This window comes from Chiloscyllium plagiosum, chromosome 4 (assembly GCF_004010195.1).
Source record: "Chiloscyllium plagiosum isolate BGI_BamShark_2017 chromosome 4, ASM401019v2, whole genome shotgun sequence".
NCBI classification, from domain to species: Eukaryota; Metazoa; Chordata; class Chondrichthyes; order Orectolobiformes; family Hemiscylliidae; genus Chiloscyllium; species Chiloscyllium plagiosum.
This window is the reverse complement of record NC_057713.1, coordinates 13,958,857-13,980,259: the sequence shown is the minus strand read 5'-3', so window position 1 is coordinate 13,980,259 and position 21,403 is coordinate 13,958,857. Positions and strand designations below refer to the sequence as shown.

General features: G+C 40.9%; 1 protein-coding gene across 1 annotated transcript in view; it reads right to left on the bottom strand.

The window, feature by feature from the left end:
• The window catches only part of LOC122548766 (piezo-type mechanosensitive ion channel component 2), a 746,345-nt gene extending 725,234 nt beyond the window's left edge, over nt 1–21,111 (bottom strand). Inside the window, exon 1 of the mRNA XM_043687533.1 lies at nt 18,606–21,111. Within this exon, the coding sequence (XP_043543468.1) occupies nt 18,606–18,669 (64 nt within the window). The 5' untranslated portion in view covers nt 18,670–21,111. The remainder of the gene's footprint in view (nt 1–18,605) is intronic.
• Nucleotides 21,112–21,403: the final 292 nt, after the last annotated feature.

Below are 21,403 nucleotides of genomic sequence, written 5' to 3'. Positions count from 1 at the left end.
TCTCTAATCTTACTCTCATTTTAATATTGACCACTCAAAAGGGAAATCCTATATTATCTTAAAATTTCAATTCGACTGCTAATCACTACTTCAAGACATATAGTCCAAAGCTCAGACATATCAAAATTTCAACCAGTCTCTATTAATAAAGTCTCTAACTAAATATTTTAAAATAACAGCACATTTATAGCAACTTTGACATAACAAACAATTAAAGAACTTTTGCACAGTATGTCCTAAATCTGAGCAGGAAGAGAATGAGAGGTAGCCAAAACAAAAGGTATGGACAAACTGATGGAAATATGCATATGTATTTTTTTAGAACAGAATCAATATAAATCTTTGAACCTTTTATATTCAAGTCTACTGAAAAATTACTTTAAAAATACCCAGATAATGGCAGGTAAAAATGCTACTTAATTATTGATCACTTTCATTTGTCGCATTACTAATATTTTAATGATTTATTTTTCATAAGGGTGCTAAATATATCACATTGTTTTTCAGCCTTTTAAGACTTTTCAGAACTATACTGATAAAATAATTGTATTGCTTTTTCAAAATTACAGATGAAAACAGTGATGTGTGTTAATAGATCAGTTTAAGAATCTAGATGCTAAACACATGGGTATATATTCCCCCAACAGACCACATCACAAGAAATAAGTCTCACTACTTTGTAAAACTCTCAAACCAGTAAAACAGAGAGTTTGGCACCCTATGTAAATATGTTCAGTAACTACTAGAGATTGAATGAAACCACTTAGCAACAGCGAAAGAGATGTATAATTAGACTTCATACTCATGTTGTATAAAATTAGCTCATTTTCTTTTTATATTGAATTGGATTGTGTCTATAATTCTTCAAATCTTGAAGCTCCAGATCTCAATCACCTAGGTACAAATAGTGTACTTAATAAATCTCAGGCATTGCCACACAAACAGCGTTTGGAAGAATGGAACAAGAATAATATTCACACTAAAACATTGATGCACTCGATTGAGAGATTGTATACTGAACTTGACCACGCAGGAATGAGAAATGGATTTTCAAATTACAGCACTGGGCCTCACAAAGAATAATACATTAAGACAAAATCTTTCCACAACATATTTCATGGATAAAATCTGGATTGCATGGCCTATCTGTAATGAATGTTTTAACTGATGTTTATTTTCCATTTTCATTCCTTCTAATTTATTTTTATGACCATAGAATATTAAAGCATAACAGAGATTATGAATTTCGAGAAAAATATTTGCTTTATCTACGAACTTTGATGTCTGTTTAGTTTTATTATGAGACAAAGTGTTCATGTAAACACATAATTTTCCCTAAAAGAAGTTTATAAAAAACTTTGAAAATATATTATCACAATTTTAAATACAACGAAGAATAATAAATAAGAAATACACACTAAGATTTGCAACAAGGGTTGAGGGCAGAGATTTATCTTGTTGCCATATAAGCTATAAACTTATTCTCTGGATATTATCACCACAACTTGATGTGAATCTCATTAAACTTTTGCTGAAGTAAATAAAAATTGAAGATTATTTATAGTGCCTGGTGGGCAAATATCTGAACAGACTATTATTTGTTCAATTAGTAATACTGCACATAATATTAGAGAATAGATTATAAAGAAGGTTTGCTCTAGATCCATATTGTTATAAGTAATTACAAAGCAGTTAGAGCCAGAGAGTCATAGAGATGTACAGCATAGAAACAGACCCTTCAGTCCAATTTGTTCATGCATAGAGTCATAGAGATGTACAGCATGGAAACAGATCCTTCAGTCCAACCCGTCCATGCCGACCAGATATCCCAACCCAATCTAGTCCCATCTTCCAGCACCTGGCCCATATCCCTCCAAACCCTTCCTATTCTATACCCATCCAAATACCTCTTAAATGTTGCAATTGTACCAGCCTCCACCACTTCCTCTGGCAGCTCATTCCATACACGTACCACCCTCTGCATGAAAAGGTTGCCCCTGAGGTCAACCTCTATAAGGTCAGCCCTCAGCCTCCGACGCTCTAGGGAAAACAGCCCCAACCTGTTCAGCCTCTCCCTGTAGCTAAGATCCTCCAATGTCAACCAGATATCCTAACCTAATCTAGTCCCACCTGCCAGCACTTGGCCCATATCCCTCTAAACCCTTCACGTACCCATACAGGTGCTTTTTAAATGTTGTAATTGTACCAGCCTTCACAACTTCCTCTGGCAGCTCATTCCATACATGCGTGAAAACGTTGCCCCTTAGGTCTCTTTTATATCTTTCCCCTCTCACCTAAAACTATGCCCTTTAGTTCTGGACTCCCCTATCCCAGGGAAAAGACTTTGTCTATTTATCCTATCCATGCCCCTCATGATTTTATAAACCTTTATAAGGTCACCCCTCAGTCTCTGATGCTCCAGGGAAAACAGCCCCAATCTATTCAGCCTCTCCCTATAGCTCAAATCCTTGTAAATCTTTTCTGAACCCTTTCAAGTTTCAAAACATCCTTCCGATAGGAAGACCAGAATTGCACGCAATATTCCAAATGTGGTCTAACCAATGTCCTGTACAGCCCTAACATGACCTCCCAACGCCTACAGTCATAGAATGCTACAGCATGGAGACAGGCCCTTTGGCCCAAACTGGTCCATGCTGACCAAAATGTCCGTCCATGCTAACCTGATCGCCACACTTGGTCCATTTCCTTCTAATCCCTTCCTATTTATTTGTTAATGGACCCACCTCAACCACTTCATCTGGCAGCTCATTCCATATGCATATCACCATGTGGAAATTTATCAAAGGCCTTACTGAAATCCATATAGACTACAGCGCCCTGCTCACGTCAAACTTCCTCGTCACTTCATGAAAGAACCCATACAAATTTGTGAGGCATGATCTCCCACTCACAAAACCATGCTAACTACTCCTAATGAAACCCTGTCTTTCCAAAGGCATGTATATTGTGTCCCTCAGTAACTTACCCATCACAGATGTTCAGCTTACCGGTCTGTAGTTCCCAGGCTTTTCTTTACAGCCGTTCTTGAATAATGGCATTTGCTACCATCCAATCTTCCAGTACCTCACCCCTGATTAGCAATGATGCAAAAATATCAGCCTGGGTCCCTGCAATTTCTTCTCTAGCCTCTTGCAGTGCCCTTGGATATATCTGGTCAACTAGCCATTTGGATACAGAACTGGCTGAAAGGTAGAAGACAGAGGGTGGTGGTGGTGGAGGGTTGTTTTTCAGACTGGAGGCCTGTGACCAGTGGAGTACCACAAGGATCGGTGCTGGGCCCTCTACTTTTTGTCATTTACATAAATGATTTGGATACGAGCATAAGAGGTACAGTTAGTAAGTTTACAGATGACACCAAAATTGGAGGTGTCGTGGACAGCAAAGAGGGTTACCTCAGATTACAACAGGATCTGGACCAGGTAGGCCAATGGGCTGAGAAGTGGCAGATGGAGTTTAATTCAGATAAATGCGAGGTGCTGCATTTTGGGAAAGGAAATCTTAGCAGGACTTATACGCTTAATGGTAAGGTCCTAGGGAGTGTTTCTGAACAAAGAGACCTTGGAGTGCAGGTTCATCTAAGCCCTTAACACTCTGGCAATCCCAGCCTGTTGGGGAGAAAAAGAATCCCTTACTATTACAAGCATATTGCTCCTGCAAGTCTCCCCAGTCTCTCTGCATATTTGTTTATCCAATTCCCGTTGACTCTTTGGGGGTCTGTTGTACAACCCCAATAACGGCACAGTCCCCTTCTCATTTCTTAGCTCCACCCACAAAGCCTCACTGGATGATCCTTCAGTTATTTCATCTCTGAGGACTGCGGATGCTGGAGATCAGAATCAAAAAGTGTGGTGTTGGAAAAGCACAGCCAGTCAGACAGCATCCAAAGAGTAGGAGAGTTGATATAAGGTTTTCATCAGGAACTTAGATGTGACTTCACTAAAACTCTTATCTAGGAGGCGCTCAGCATCTTGCATGATCCTGAGTGCATCTAGCTCCAGCTCCAGCTCCAGCTCCCTAACACGGTTTCCCAGGAACTGCAGCTGGGTGCAGTCATCAGGGACAATGGAAGTCTCCCTCAGCTTCCACATCCTGCAGGAGGAACATTTGATTGCCCTAACTGCCATCTTAACTAATGTAAAACTAAAAAGAAAAGTTAAAAGGACTTTACCTGAGCTTGCCTGTACTTTTTGCAGAGCCACTGCTCTCCAAAGCCTCTCGAGACTTACTTCTTACTCTACTACCAGCAAATCATTCTTAGAAGTTCTTAAAATACAGCATTATATTGATATAGAATGCTTCAAAAAATAAAAACAAATTGCTGGAAAAGCTCAGCTGGTCTGGCAGCATCTGTGGAGAGAAATCAGAATTAATGTTTTAGGTCAAGTGACCTTCACTCAACCTGAGACAGTAACTCTGATTTCTCTCCACAGATGCTGATAGGCCTACTGTGCTTTTCCGCAATTTCTGTTTTTGTTTCTGATTTACAGCATCTGCAGCCCTTTCAGTTTTTATTTATGCTTCAGAAAATGTTTGGTTTGAGTATCTGGCATTACTTTCTGACTACCTATAAGATTGTTAAGTAACAAGAGTTTCAGTCATTACATACTGGATGTTCCTCAAAAAAGACAGTTTTGCTTCAGGTGCATTTCTTCAGGAGAAGCCAGCAGCTACCTATTCTGGGAAAGCATCCTGATGACCTCACAGGGGAAGGGAGCATGGTTTCTGACTGGTCAGTGCTGGTCAGGTGCTAGTTTGTGTTAACTTCTTTATTCCCTTGGAGCTACAGGTGAAGAAATCTCACTGCTTAAGGGTAAGTGTGTCTCAGTCTTTCTAAAGGGTTAGTACAGTTAGTTCATCTTCTGGTTCGTACAGGAAATTCAGATAGTAAGTTGGGGGGGATGCTATTTGTTAGAAAGCAATAACTGTAATTTTCAGTAGCTAATTAACATTTAATTTGTAAACTAACAAACAATAGAGGGTTAGTCATTCAAATGGTGGGGTTTTGTGTTCTGCCTGTGAGATGCAAAGAGCGTCCACAATAATTACATCTGCAGGAAATCAACCCAGCTTCAACTGCTCACCTAATGAATGGATTGGCTTTAGTGGAAGTTGGAGACACTAAGGAGCACACAAATGGCAGATAGCATCACAGATAGAAATCACAGAAACGTAGCCACACCCAAGGTACAAAAAGATAGATGGGTGACTGCTAAACAGGGCACACAGTCAGTGCAGGAGTCATAGAGATATACAACGTGGAAACAGACATTTAGGTCTAAATCATCCATGCCGACCAGATGTCCTAACCTAATCTAGTCCCATTTGCCAGCATTTGGCCTATATCCCTCTAAACCTTTCCTATACATGCACCCATCCAAATGTCTTTTAAATGTTATAATTGTATCAGCCTCCAACACTTCCTCTGGCAGCTCATTCCATACAGCCACCACCCTTTGCATGAAAGATTGACCCCTTAGATCCCTTTTAAATTTTTCCCCCTCACCCTAAACTTATGCCCTCTAGTTCTGGACTCTCCCACCCCAGGGAAAATACCTTGTCTATTTATCCTATCATGATTTTAAAAACCTCTGTAAGGTCACCTCTCTGACACTTCAGGGAAAACAGCCACAGCCTATTCAGCCTCTCCCTATAGCTCAAACCCTCCAACCTGGCAACATCCTTTGTGAATCCTTTCTGAACCTTTTCAAGTTTCACAACATCCTTCCTATAAGAGGGAGAAAGAATTACACACAACATTCCAAAAGTGGCCTAACCAGTGTCCTGTACAGCCACAACATGATCTCCCAATTCCTATACTCAATGCACAATGCTCTGACCAATATAGGAAACAATACTAAATGCCTTCTTTACTATCCTATCAACCTGAGACTCCACTTTCAAGGAACTATGTACCTGCACTCCAAGGTCTCTTTGTTTAGCAACATTCCCAGGACCTTACCACTAAGTGTATAAATCCTGCTAAGATTTGCCTTTCCAAAATGCAGCACCTCACATTTACCTAAATTAAACTCCATTTGCCAATCTTCGGCCCATTAGCCGATCTGATCAAGATCCTGTTGTACACGGCACCTCCAATTATGGTGTCATCTGCAATCTTACTAAGTCTATCTCCTATGCTCACATCCAAAACATTTATATAAATGATGAAAAACAGTGGACCCAGCACCGATCCTTGTGGCACATCACTGGTCTCAGGCCTCCAGTTTTCTACCTTCGAGCCAGTTCTGTATCGAAATAGTTAGTTCTCCCTGTATTCCATGTAATCTAACCTTGCTTACCAGTCTACCATGAGGAACCTTGTTGAACACTTTTGTGAAGTCTTTAGATCATATCCACCACTCTGCCCTCATCAATCCTCTTTGGTACTTATTCAAAACTGCAATCAAGTTAGTGAGACATGATTTCCCACCCACAAAGTCATGTTGACAATCCCTAATCAGTCTTTGCCTTTCCAAATACATGTAATTCCTGTCCCTCAGAATTCCCTCCAACAATCACCAATGTCAGGCTCACTGGTGTATAGTTCCCTGGATTTTCCTTACCACCTTTCATAAATAGTGACACCATGTTAGTCAAACCCCAGCCTTCTGGCACCTCACCTGTGACTCGAAGATTCAAGTATCTCAGCAAGGGGCCCTGCAATCACTTCCCTAGATTCCCACAGAGTTCTGGTGTACACCTGATCTGGCACTGGTGATTTATCTACCTTTATACATTTTAAGACATCCAGCACTTCCTCCTCTCTAATATGGACATTTTTCAAGATGTCACCATCTATTTCCCAACATTCTGTATCTTCCATGTCCTTTTCCACACTGTAGCTGTCCCCCTGTCAAGCAAGTATTCTGTTTGGATACTGATGAGGGGGCCAGCCCATCAGGCGACAACAGCAGCAGCCAGAGTAGTGGCACCACAGCTGTCCCTGCTGTACAGAGGGGAGGAACAAGCATAGTAATTGGAGATTCAATACTCAGGGGCACAAATGGACACTTCTGCAGCTGCAAGAGAGACTCTAGGGCAGAGTGTTGCCTCCCAAGTGCCAGGGTCATGAGTGTTTTTCAGCAGGTATATGGCATCCTGAAATGAAAGGTTAGCAAACAGAATTCATTGTTCATATTTTCACAGGCGACATAGGTAGGAAGAGTGACAAGGTTCCGCAATTACAATTCAGGAAGTTAGATAGTTAACTAAAATGCAGGACCTCTCGGGTAGTAATCTCAGGATTACTCCCCATGCCACTAAGGCTATGAGCAGAGATAGAATACAACTGAATGCATGGCTAAAAAGAGTTGGTGTAGGGAGGAGGGCTTCAGATAGTTGGATCATTGGGATGTTTTCCAGGGAAGATGGGACCTGTACAAAAAGGACAGGTTGCACCTAAATTGGAAGGGCGCCAATATCCTGGCAGGGAGGTTTGATAGTGTCACATGGAAGGGTTTAAACGAGCGCGGTTGGGGGTGGGGACCAAAGCAACAGGTCAGTAAGTATTGAGAGTGGGGAAGAGCTTGAGTCTAAGGAAAATATAGCTAAGAGGAATATCAGTCAGGCAGAGGTTTCTGAGCTCAGTGGAACTAGAGCTTGGATTGTATTTTTTCAATGCAAGAACAATAACAGGTAAGACAGATGAATTTAGAGCCTGGATTAACGCAGGAAATTATGATGTTTTTGCTATCACAAAAACATGGTTGAAAGAGGGACAGGATTGGCAGCTTAAAATTCCAAGATATCTATGTTTTAGATAAGACAGAGGAGGAAGCAAAAGAGGTGAGGGAGTTGCATTACTGGTTAGGGAGCATATCACAATTGTACTGAGGCACCTTGGATGGATCTTGCAGTGACGCATTATGGATAGTGCTCAGGAATAGGACAGGTGCAATCACAATACTAGAATTGTACTACAGACCTCCCATCTGCCAGTGGGAGATAGAGGAAGAGATACATAGTTAGACTCTGGGAAAATGTAAAAATAACAGGGTTGTTGCGGGGGGTGATTTTAACTTCCCACATATTGACTGGGAGTCCCTTAGTGTCCTTAGTGCCCCTTGGATGGGGAGTAATTTGTTAGGTGTGTCCAAGAAGGTTTTTTTGAAACACTGGATAATCCAATGGGAGTGGGGACCATACTGAAGCTGAATTGAGAAATGAGTCTGAACAGGTGATCAAAGTTTAACAGGGAGAGCATTTTAGGAATAGTGACCATAATTTCTAAGTTATTTGTATATTTGTGATAAGGACAAGATCAGACCACGGACAAAGGTGTTAAATTGAGGAAGCTGAAAATGTGTTGCTGGAAAAGCGCAGGTCAGGCAGCATCCAGGGAACAGGAGAATCGCCGTTTCAGGCATAAGCCCTTCTCCTGTTCCCTGGATGCTGCCTGACCTGCTGCGCTTTTCCAGCAACACATTTTCAGCTCTGATCTCCAGCATCTGCAGACCTCACATTCTCCTTAAATTGAGAAAGGCCAACTATATCCAAATTAGTTAAGAATTGGAGAATGTGGATTAAGAGTGGCTGTTTGAGGGTAAATCCAATCTGACATGTGGGGGTCTTTTAAGAACCAGTTGGTTAGAGTGTAGGATAGGCATGTTCCTGTGTAAATGAAGGATGGGAATGGCACGATTTGCGAACATTGGATGACAAGAGAAATTATCAGTTTAAGTCAAAATAAAGCGGCATACCCAAGGTCTAGTCAACTAAAAACTGTCTATATTCTTCAAGGATTTTAACTAAGTAGGAAAGAACTTAAATGGAGAATTAGGAGGGCTAAAAGGAGATAAGAAATGTCCTTGGCAGGCAGAGTTAAGGAGAATCCTAAGACTGTTTTCATATATATTAAGAGCAAGAGGGTAGCTAGGGAAAAAGTAGGCCCACTCTAAATTAAAGGAGGGAAATATGTGTAGAGCTAGAAGAAATGGGAGAGATCCTTAATGAGCACTTTACATCAGATGCACTGAAGAATGTTGAGATTAAAGAAAAGTCAACATAATGGAAGAGGAAGGTAGACAAGTCCTAGGGCCAGATGGAATCTATCCCAGGGTAATGTCGGAAACGAGGGAGGATTTTGATTTTTGGTTTGATTTATTATTGTCACATGTACCTAGGTTCAGTGAAAAGTTTTAGGAGAAAGTGAGGACTGCAGATGCTGGAGATCAGAGCTGAAAAATGTGTTGCTGGAAAAGCACAGCAGGTCAGGCTGCATCCAAGGAGGAGAATCAACATTTCGGGCATAAGCCCTTCTTCAGGAATCCTTAAGAGCAAGAGGGTAGCTATGATTCTTCAGGAATCCTGAAGAAGGGCTTATGCCCAAAATGTTGATTCTCCTGCTCCTTGGATGCTGCCTGGCCTGCTGCACTTTTCAGCTCAGTGAAAAGTTTTGTTTTGCGTGAAGTACAGGCAGATCATATGCACAAAGATCATAGAGTGATAGAACAGAGCAAGGAAAATAAAGTTATGGCTGCAAAAAAATTGTAAGGAAAGCAAGATCAAAATTAGATCTGAAATTTGAGAGGTCCATTCAGAAGTATAATAACAGAAGAAAGACGCTGTTATTGAACCTGTTGGTCTGTGGGCTTAAGCTTTTGTATCTTCTTCCTGACAGAAGAGGTTGGAAGAGATTATAACCAGGGTGGAAGGGTGTTTGATGATGTTGGCTGCCTGTTGGCTTGTGTGGTGGACTGGGCTGTGTTCACAACTCTTATTTCTTATGGTCCTAGTAGAGTAGTTGCATACCAAGCCATGATGCATTCAGATGGAATGCTTTCTATGGTGCATGTATAAAAATCAGATTACAGGCTTGATAGTCATGCTGAATTTCTTTTGCACCCTGAGGAAGAAGAGGTGTTGTTGTGCCTTCTTGACCATCACATCAACATGATTGGTCCAGGACAGATTGTTGGTGATCATCACTCCTATGAACTTGACGCTCTTGACTATCTCCACTTCAACTACATTCATATAGACAGGGATGTGCCATCCTCCTTACTTCCTGAAGTTGATGATCAGCTCTTTAGTATTGCTGACATTGAGGGAGAGATTGTTATCTTTACACCAAGCTACCAAGCACTCATTTTACTATATTATGTTTCATCATTGTTTCATGTTCGGTCTACAACAATGGTGTCATCAGCGAACTTGTGGTTGGAGTTCAGACAAATTTTGGTCACACAGTCATGAGTGTACAGGGAGTATGGCAAAGGGCCGAGTATGCAGCCTTGTGGCGTGCCAGTGTTAAGGATAGTCATGGAGGAGATGCTATTGCTTAGCCTCACTGATTGCAGTCAGTTAGTCAGGAAGTTGAGGAGACCTAGTTGCACAGACCAAAGTCTTGAAGTTTAGAGATTAGTTTGATTGGGATTATAGTGTTGTAATCAATGAGTAGAAGCCTGACATAGGCTTCCTTATTATCCACAAGCTCCAGAGATCACTGTAGGGCTAAGGATATGACTTCTGCTGTGGACCTGTTGCACTTGTAGACAAATAACCCATGTGAAGGAAGTAGCTGCGGCCTTAATAGATATCTTTACATCCTCTTTGGCCTCAGCTAGATTCCAGAGGACTAAAGAATGGTCAATTTTGTTCCTTTCTTTAAGAAGTGAAACAGAAATATCTAGGTAATGACAAGACAGCAAGCCTTACATCAGTGGTGGAGAAGCCATCAGAAAACATACTGAGAGAAGGATTTATCCACATTCTTCCAAAATGTGAACGGACTTGTTAGTGATAGGCATCATGCGTCTGTGCAGGGAAAGTCATTTCTCATCAACTTGATTGAATTTTCTGAGGATGTGACAAGAATGTTTGATGAGGGAAGGGCAGTGGATATTATCTTTACGTACTTTGATAAGACATTTAATAAGGTACCTCATGGCAGGCTAGTACAGAAGCTAAAGTCTGATTGGATCCAGGGTGAGCTGGCTAGATGGATACAAAATTGGCTTCATCATAGAAGACAGTGGCAGTGGAAGGGTGCTTTTTGAAATGGAGACCAATAACTAGTGGTGTTCTGCAGGGATCAGTGCTGGGACCTTTGTTGTTTGTAATATTTATAAATAATCTGGAGAAAAATGTAGGTTATCTGATTAGTATGTTTGCAGATGACATGAAAATTGGCAGGGTTGCAGATAGTGAGGAGGACTGTCAAAGGATACAGTGGGGTACAGATAGATTGCAGATTTGGGCAAAGTAATGGCAGATGGCACATAATCCAGACAAATACAACAATTTTGGAAGATCAAATTCAGGTGGCAATTATACAATAAATGGCAGAACCCTTAGAAGCTTTGACGTACAGAGGGATGTGGGTGTACAGGTTCACAAATCATTGAAACTGGCAGGTTAATAAGGTGGTCAAGAAGATAGACAGTATGCTTGCCTTCATTGGATGGGGCATCGAATATAAAGGAGCAAGTGAGGACTGCAGATGCTGGAGATCAGAGTCAAAAAATGTGGTCCTGGGAAAGCACAGCAGGTCAGGGAGCATCCAAGGAGCAGGACAGTCAATGTTTCGGGCATAAGCCCTTCATCAGGCTTATGCACAAAACATCAACTCTCCTGCTCCTCCGATGCTCCCTAACCTGCTGTGCTTTTCCAGCGCTACATTTTTTGGCAAGTTATGTTACAGACAAAAACTGCAGATGCTGGAATCCAAAGATTTACTTAAGCCACATTTGGAATATTGTGAGCAGTTCTGGTCAGCACATTACTAGAAGGATGTGGATACTTTGGAAAGCGTGCAGAGAAGGTTTACCACATGGTCTGAAAGGTTGTGGTTATGAACTTGGATTGTTTTCACTGGAAAGATGGAGGCTGAGGGGTGACCTGATAGAGATCTACAAAATTATGGAGAGGCATACAGAGGGTGCATAATCAGAGGCTTTTTGCCAGGGTGGAAAGGTCAACTTCGAGAGGGCACAGGTTCAAGGTGACAGGAGAAATGTTTAAGGGAGAAGTGTGGGGAAAATGTTTTCCTCGGAGGGTGGTGGGTGCTTGGAATGCACTGCCAGTGGAGGTGGCGGAAGCCGGCACCTTAGTAATGTTTAAGGCATATCTTGATAGACACATGAACATGAGGCAAGTAGATGGATAGATACCACTCCTGGGCAATAAGTAAGGGTTTAAGTAAGGACTGGAATCAGCCGAGGCTTGGTCGGCTGATAGGCCTGTTCTTGTGCTGTATTGTATTGTATAAAATAAACTCATGACGACTTAAAAATCACCCAACACAAGTTTTTCACAACTTTACTCAAACATTTTTTTTCAGATATGTTCAATATAAATTATATATTGCTAAATCACAGAATTATTATCACACAGGAGACCATTTAGCCCATTGTATCTGAATTGGTTCTATCACCTACTGCAAATCTTCTGCCTTTTCCCCAATGCCTGCACACCATGTCTATCCAAATAATCATTCAATGCCTTCTCAACTATCTCAATTGAACCTGTCTCCATCCCACTTCCAGGCAGTGCATACCATATTCTAAACTACTCATTATGAAAAAGTTTGCTTCATTTGTACCTCAATATAAGCTTAGAGCATCTCATTATCTTTTCTCTCTGTTGTGAGCAGGAACAGCTTTTCCTCACCTATTTGTCGGCTTGCACATGATTTTGAAAACATCAATTAAATCGCGTCTCGGCCTTCTTCTCTCCAAGGAGAACAGTCCCAACTTATTGAATCTATCCTCATAACTGAAGTTTATTATTCCTGGAACCATTCTTACAAATCGTTTCTACAATCTCTCCAGTGTATTCACATCTTTCCTATAATGTGGCATTCACAACTGTACATAATGCTCAACTGAGTTCTAACCAGCAATCTGTACAAGTAAACCACCTTGTATTCTCAGCCCCTATTACTAGCCAAGCAGTTGGCTTCATTAACTGCTCGTTCCAACTGTCCTGCCACCTTTAACAATCTGTACATCTATACATCCAGATCTCTCTGCTCTTCTGCCACCTTTAGAATTGTACACCTGATGTTATATTGTATTTCAATGTTTTCCAACCAAAGTGAATCATCTACTACTTCTGAATAGGCTGAGACTGTTTTCCCTGCAGCAACGGAGGCTGAGGGGTGACATTATAGAGGTTTATAACATCATGAGAGACATGGATAGGGTAAATAGAGTCAGAGAGATGTACAACACGTAAGCAGACCCTTTGGTCGAACTCGTCCATCCCGACCAGATATCCCAACCCAATCTAGTCCCACCTGTCAGCACCTGGCCCATATCCCTTCAAACTCTTCCTATTCATATACCCATCCAAATGCCTCTTAAATGTTGCAATTGTATAAGCCTCCACCACTTCCTCTGGCAGCTCATTCCATTCACATACTACCCTGTAGGTCTCTTTTATATCTTTCCCCTCTCTTCCTAAACCTTTGCCTTCTAGTTCTGGAACCCCCACCCCAGGGAAAAGACTTTATTTGTCCTACCCATGCCCCTCATGATTTTATAAACCTCTATAAGGTCACCCCTAAGCCTCTGATGCTCCAGGGAAAACAGCCCCAGCCTGTTCAGCCTCTCCCTATAGTTCAAATCCTCCAACCCTGGCAACATCCTTGTAAACCTTTTCTGGACCCTTTCAGGTTTCACAACACCCTTCTGATAGGAAAGAGACCAGAATTACAAGCAATATTCCAAAAGTGGCCTAACCAACGTCCTGTGCAGCCGCAACATGACCTCCCAACTCCTGTGCTCAATACTCTGACCAATAAAGGAAAGCATACCAAATGCCTTCTTCACTCCACTTTCAAGGAGCTATGAACCTGCACTCCCAGGCGTTTCTGTTCAGCAACTCTCCCTAGGACCTTACCATTAAGTATATAAGTCCTGCTAAGATTTGCTTTCCCAAAATGCAGCACCTTGCATTTATCTAAATTAAACTTCATCTACCACTTCTCAGCCCACTGGCCCATCTGATCAAGATCCCGTTGTAACCTGAGGTAACCTTCTTCGCTGTCCACTACACCTCCAATTTTAGTGTCATCTGCAAACTTACTAACTATATCTCTTATGCTGACATCCAAATCATTTATATAAATGATGAAAAGTAGTGGACCCAGCACCTATCCTTGTGGCACTTCACTGGTAATATGCCTCCAGTCTGAAAAACAACCCTCCTCCTCCACCACTCTCTTATCTTCTACCTTCAAGCCAGTTCTGTATCCAAATGGCTAGTTCTCCCTGCATTCCATGAGATTTAACCTTGCTCACCAGTCTCCCATGGGGAACCTTATTGAACGCCTTACTGAAGTCCACATAGATCACATCCACCGCTCTGCCCTCATCAATACTCTTTATTACTTCTTCAAAAACTCAATCAAGTTTGTGAGACATGATTTCCTACCCACAAAGCCACGTTGACTATCCATAATCATAATGCCTTTCAAAATACATGTAAATCCTGTCTCTCAGGATTCCAACAACTTATCCATCACCAACGTCAGGCTCACTGGTTTATAGTTTTCTGGCTTGTCCTTACCACCTTTCTTAAATAATGGCACCATGTTAGCCAACCTCCAGTCTTCTGGCACCTCACCTGTGACTATCGATGATACAAATCTTTTCCCTGGGTTGGGGGAGTCCAGAACTAGAGGGCATAGGTTTAGGGTGAGTGGGGAAAGATTCAAAAGGGAACTAAGGGGCAACTTCTTCACTCATAGGGTGGTGTGTGTATGGAATGAACTCCCAGAGGAAGTGGTGGAGGCTGGTACAATTACAACATTTAAAAGGCATCTGGATGGATACATGAATAGGAAGAGTTTAGAGGGATTTGGGCCAAGTGCTGGCAAATGGAACTGGATCAATTTAGAATATCTGCTCAGCATGAACAAGTTGGACCAAGCGATGTTTCGGTGCTATATATGTCTATTACCCTATGTCTTCTCTGCATTGAATCTCATTTTCCACCTGTCTATCAATTCCATCAACTTGCCAATGTAATTTCAGAGTTCCAAACTGTTCTCACAGTTTACAATTGTCCCAAATTTAGCAAACTTTGAAACTGTCCCTCACATACCATGGTCCAGATCACTGATATGGGTATATACATGTATGTCTCAGGAAGTCTTAGCACTTACTTAGCACTATCACATCACTATAATAGCACTTTCCTTTTACATCTAAGTTTGCATTCATCTCTCAAAATGTATAATGAACACCAGTTTTCAATGCAACAGAAATATTCTAACTTCAGTCATAAAAGTAAATTAACTCAGTCTTACTCCAGTGTTTGGGTTATGCATTCCCTTGCCTCAAAGTGCTCCGTCACAACAATCACTGAGATAAATTAAAATTTTATTTTAATTTTCCATTATTAGAGAACTCCAAGTTTGTAATTGTTCAGGTATTATGTTTATAGTGGGCTTCATCTCTGGGAAGGTGATGGTCCAGTGGTGTTATCATTGGGCTGTTAATCCAGCCACGCAGGTATTATCCTGGGACTCAGGTTCAATTCCCATCACAGCAGATGGTGAGATTTGAATTTAATAAAAACTCTGGAATAAAACGTCTAGTAATGATCATGAATCCATTGCCAGTTGTCAGAAAAACCCATCTGGTTCACTAAGATCCTTTAGGGAGGGAAACTGCCATCCTTATCTGGTCTAGCCTACATGTAATTCCAGACCCACAATGGGATTGTCTCTAAACTGCCCTCTGGGCAATAGGGAAGGGCAATAAATGCTTACATAGCCAGTGATACCCTCATCCCATGAATGAATAAAACCACACTACAACGGTCTCTCCGATGCCTGCAATACATACATGTGCTCATTCGTCACTCATTTTTGTACAATTTTTAGAATTAGGTAAAGTATCGTCATTTTGCATGCTATCCTACTAATTGTGGCGTAGAATACTTAATTAAATCATCTCACACAACTGAAAAAATGTTCTAAATAAAAATCACTGAATTTTACATTTCATAGCATTGTGATTTGTTTTACTTTATCTTTCGGATCATTTTGATTTTGCACCAAAAATTGTTTTAAGTTTGAGCTGCAAATAATACAGCGACCAGTGTAGCTAGGGCCTTCTACTTGCAAGAGTTTTCCCAAATAGCAATGTCTGAAAGCCATGTTTGAAAAATAAAAGTTACAGGGTATGGCATTGAGTTTTGATGTTGCATCTGTATAGTGCAGTAAAAAAGGAATGTGTTAATGTAGTAACTGTAATATTGAAAACCGGGATATTTCCATCAGGAATCCCTATTTGTCAACCTTCATCTTCAGTTTTGCAGCCGCAAGTTTAATATTAGAATATTATACTTTTCATGTTTCGCTCTGTGGAAAGGAACTCCATTATAAAGATTAACTACCAAATCACACTTGTGTTACAAAATATGATCTCCTCAATCTGAAAGAAATACAATTCCACACTTTATCAAATGAGAAAACTTAAAGAAGATTAATGCTTAAGCAACACTACCGTCTGTTTCTTCAAAAACGAAGTGTCTGAATCTGTTTATTGTTCCCGCTTAAACCATCCTTCAGTTTTCGCAGGAGTCTGGTTCAGTCGGTGCCCAGGTTTATTTCACCCCCTCACCCATTCACGCACACTTTAAAGGAATTTCTCAACAACCTCCAGAGGCGCATGTATTTCAGCCCCCAACAACAACCCCGACAGACCCCAACAGAATAAAATGGAGGAGTTGACGGTTGGCTCAGCGCGAGCCCAGGTGACCCGAGACCACGCGACAGCGACCGCGCCGCGAGCCCAGGCGTCATCTTCTCCGCTCGCCATTAGAGGAGCAAGGCGAAAGCGCGGGAGAAAGCAGCACGAGGAGACTCGCTGCCCAGCACGCGAGGGTGCTGAGCTCGCAAAGCCCCGCTTTGTGCACCAAAGAATAACTGCTAGCTCTCCTTTGTTCCTTGCTCCTAACAAAAAAGCTCAGACGTTTTATATTTTCAAACACAGACCGCCAGTTATCATGCATACAAAAATAATAGTGATTTGTTCCCCCTCCCCACCACCTCAGAAAACAAGGAAACTGTAACGCCTCGGTGAGACAGCAAAAAACATTTCTTCAACTGTGGGTGGGTGCATGCGGTGTCATCTGGAAGTCCTTAAGTGTAAAAAATAACGGCTCTTCGAAATATGCTGAGTGCGTGACTATGAAGGGAACAGAGGCAGGGGGATGTTTATTTAAATTACTTCACTGGACGTCTGGATTTCTACCTGATACATTCCAGTCACGTGTAGGCAACGAGTAGCAAAAGGAAGTTGAAATCTTACACTAACTGTGCTAAGAGGCATTTAACTAGCATTTTAATCGCGAAGCCTTTTCCGAACTCTACCTCACCCCTCCTCCCCCAACACCAGGGCTCGCTTTGCTAACACTTGTGTGCGAGATTGGGTGTTGGACTCGTTTGTCTTGAACAGCAGAGCACTTTATTTGTCAAAAGAATCCCCCGCTTACTTAAGTAGTGAATAGCTGGTACCAAAATAAATTCAAAGCGCAATTTAGAAATCGGCAAGTAACAGTTTGCTGAAGCGAATTTGAAGGCATTGTCAGGTAATGCTGCCACGAGCACTGTCAGAACACCCGATTTGACTACATATTTCGCAACAGATCTTGTTCACTAGTAAGCTTTAAAGCAACAAAATGCAGCTCGGGGGGATGTATGGTATCCCCAATCCACTGGGATTAAATCCGAGGGCTGGCGATCCGCCCCTTCCTCCGCTGCAGGAACCTTGCCTGCATTTTCGAATGGGAAAGGGATACAAGGTCAGAAGACGGATGTACTTCACCGCCAACCGGCCTGAACTGATGCCCTTTTTTTTGTTTCACGCTAATTTCAATGAGGCTTTGAATACATCCCAGAAACTGGACTGGAGCAAACCGCGCATTCTGTTTTCTATTTAAGCTTTAACCACAGTCGTGGCGTAAGGTCAGAGCTATTTCTCTCCTGGCTTTGCCATTAATCGGCTTTATTCTCTTCCTACAAGTTCCTACCTCGTAAAGTCAGTCTGCTGTTCAAACCGATTCTGCTGCTTGCCGCGGCATTGCTCGACATTGAACACAGTGGAAAGTATTTCGCAATTGTGATTATGCCAATTTATATTTTGTTTGGTACATTTTGGGGGGGGGGGGGAACACCGGCTTTATTTCAATCGACATTGACGTTTGCTGTCGCCTCATGAAAGAGTGATAGATATGGGATAAATAAATCTGATCGATTGCAAAACAGCTTCCTGTTAGCGACCATTACTTCTGAAATGCATTCTAAAAGTACCTTTTAAATGAAAGAAAAAAATCAATTGTACGTGAGATTTTGCCGCCTCATGTTGTAAATTCCGACGTGCACTCACTTAGTCTTTTAAGTAATATACCTTCAAAAACGTAATACTTCAGCAGTGTATATTTCAGCCAATGGCCACAATATCAATGAAATGAATGAACTTCGCCCAGAAATTTAAACATAATTTTAAAACTATACTATAATTGATTAAAAGCAGACATCTTTTGCATTCACAGAGACGACGCATGCATTAAAAAAATCTTTCGACCTAAGGGTTATGGAGTTTATTTTTCTTATCTGAAAGCACTCTTACCAGCAACTAAACAGATAGGAAGAAGCAATCTGAAGATCAGCCCACACACCACTTCCGATGCCATTGCAAGAAGACGTTTCTTTTCTCAAAACTGCAAAGGGTATTCAAATACTTGTTGAACACAGCGAACCAATTATAAATTTAAAATGTGCAAAAATCCCAATCAACTGCAGGTCCGGCCTTGCCGAAAGTTAAAGTAATCTTGTCATGGTAGCCTCCTGAGTTTACCCTCCTGAACCGGGAAGTGTCAACTGATTGTTAGCATTGCCGGAATAGCCCATCAAGCACCGGTTTGTCCGATGGAGTCAAATTATTTTCATAACGCCCGGGGAGTCCGGCAAGCAATATCGCCCCACCTTCGATGTCGTCCTTTCCTTTTTTTTAAGCGCGGCTTTGTGCAACAACAAAAGAAGGCGATGAAGCTACGAAATGGTGTAAGAAATGATCCAGCAGCCAATTTGTTTCCTATTTTCTAGCCAGCAGACTTCAAAAACTTCTGCTGTTAAATCCCTTGGCCCCTACGACTCACCGCTGAAGCAGAATCGGAGCCCAAGACGTTTCACTGATGGTGCTTCTGGTCTAGCATTTTTTTTTCATCCAGTTTTTTTTTACACAAGAAGATTCACATCTGCAATGTGAATATGAGGGTATTCCATTGCCGAGGGTCAATTTATTCGTTACCTTGTGATTCCAGTTTTCTTTTGGGGAGTGGGGAAAGCACTCACAGTTTTGCTTTGGAAAACCATATGCGAGTGGGTGCGTTCTGTGACAGTATGGTTTTTAAATCCTGCTGGAACAGGCTTGAAATTTCAGCTTCACCGCAATGCCCTTCTCTGGTTCTAGCTTCCAGCTGCTCCTGCTATTCTGCTAACATCTGACTCCACTTCCCTCCACCTTCAATGAAACTTTGTCCAAACCAAATCCCACCTCCTCCTTTGTGATTGACGTTGAAATCCGACCATTTACAAACGAGGCGAGGCGTGGATAAGAAATACTATCTCGTATATTAGAATGAAATTCAATCTTACAAAACCAGACCGGGCGTACGGCATAGGATTTATACTTTGGAGTAGAATGTGGAAGTTCTTCCTTTCTGTGCTCCGAACCGCCTTAGAAATACATGGAGGTCATAAGGACAACCCGATAATGATCTTTAAAACAGTTCAAAACATTGGCAGAGAAAAAAAACTAATTCGCGAAACACTTGTAAATTCGGTGTCAAATCAAGATGAAGACTTTAATTCCTTACGTAGATAAACAATGGCCTTTAAGCAGAAACTCATCCTAACTACATTTATTTCGTCTTCAGTGGGTTGATTTTTAAGATCAGGTCGCAACGTCAAAAATTAATTTGGTATGTAATTTGTAAGTTAAAAGTGCTGCCGCTAAATAAATATAGCAATACATTTAACGTTGATTTAACGTAGTTAAATATTTGAAATGCCAGGTTTTAAATAGGAAAACGACTTAAAAGAGGCTATAAAGTTAAACGCCGATTTAAAAAATGTATCCCGAATAAACGGAGAAAATGCTAAAGAAATTCAGCAGTTCTAGCAGCTGAATCCACGAGCGTTCGTATTTATTTCAGATTTCTAGCATCTGCACTACTTTGACTTTAATTAAAATCCGTGGTTACTTGCTGAAAGGGTTTAAGAATGCATGCGATTTTTCCAAAGAAAAACAGAATCGAGAGAGAAACTTGGCATCCAACATTAAATTATATTTTTCGGAACCACACTGTTTTTTTCATTTCTGGGACATTTGGTGAAATGTCAGCGCCTAGATACTGAAAGATCCACTTAAAATATTGGGCCCCGTCATTTAACTTTTATGCTCTAGAAATTTTGAGACTTTGCAATATTGCCCTGGAAATTCAAAGTAATTCTTTAGTACTGTAACAGGCAAGGAATCCACCTGGAATATTCTGAACCCTGGACGGTGTTTCGTTAAAAACAATGAAAACTATTTTTTGAAAAAAAAGTATTTGGTGGAAAGACGCTGGGTTTAAAAAATGACATTCTTTTTAAAATGTCAACTTTGACTGTTGAAAACGTACGCAGATTGCAAATAAACCCACCGATGTACCTGCTTTGGGTTTTTTTCTTTTTATATTCATCAAAAGTGGCAGATTTTAAGGTCTTCAAATTATTGAAAATTATGAGCAGTAAAAATTTCAGTTACATTAACAGATAATAAATGTTAGAGAGAACAGATATGAGCTGTCAGTGTTACAGTAATAGACAAGGTTCCGCATTTTCTTTACACACTAAAAAGTAAATTTATTACATCTGTGTACAATTATTAAAATATTAAGATTATGTAGATGTAATAGCAAATTCAGATGAAGGTAAAAACCAATGCCTAATTTCCTAAAACTTGTCCAGTCGTCTAATCTTCCAGCTGCCACCTAATGATTGTAATTGAGTGATGTGCTGGAAAAGGCTGCATTAATAAGTAACCAGGCAATCAGCTCCAGTGATTAGGTGGCAATACTGGTTTACTGAAAATTCTAGATTGGATATTACCTGATAGAATTGGCCAGTGAAAATACAGTCATCACTGCACACAGGAGTCACCTATAAAAGATATACAAATATAAACAAACATTGTGATTGATAGTTATTTATTTGACTTTACGTTACAAAACGGTCTCAGTAAAATATTCATTTTGTTTTTTAACTGTCATAGTAAAATACTATGACTAATGCTTTAATTGATATAAAATTAGGCAAGATTAGGACAAGACTAGTCAGAACATAGGAAAATAAGTAACTCAACACATGTGAGTATAATCAGTT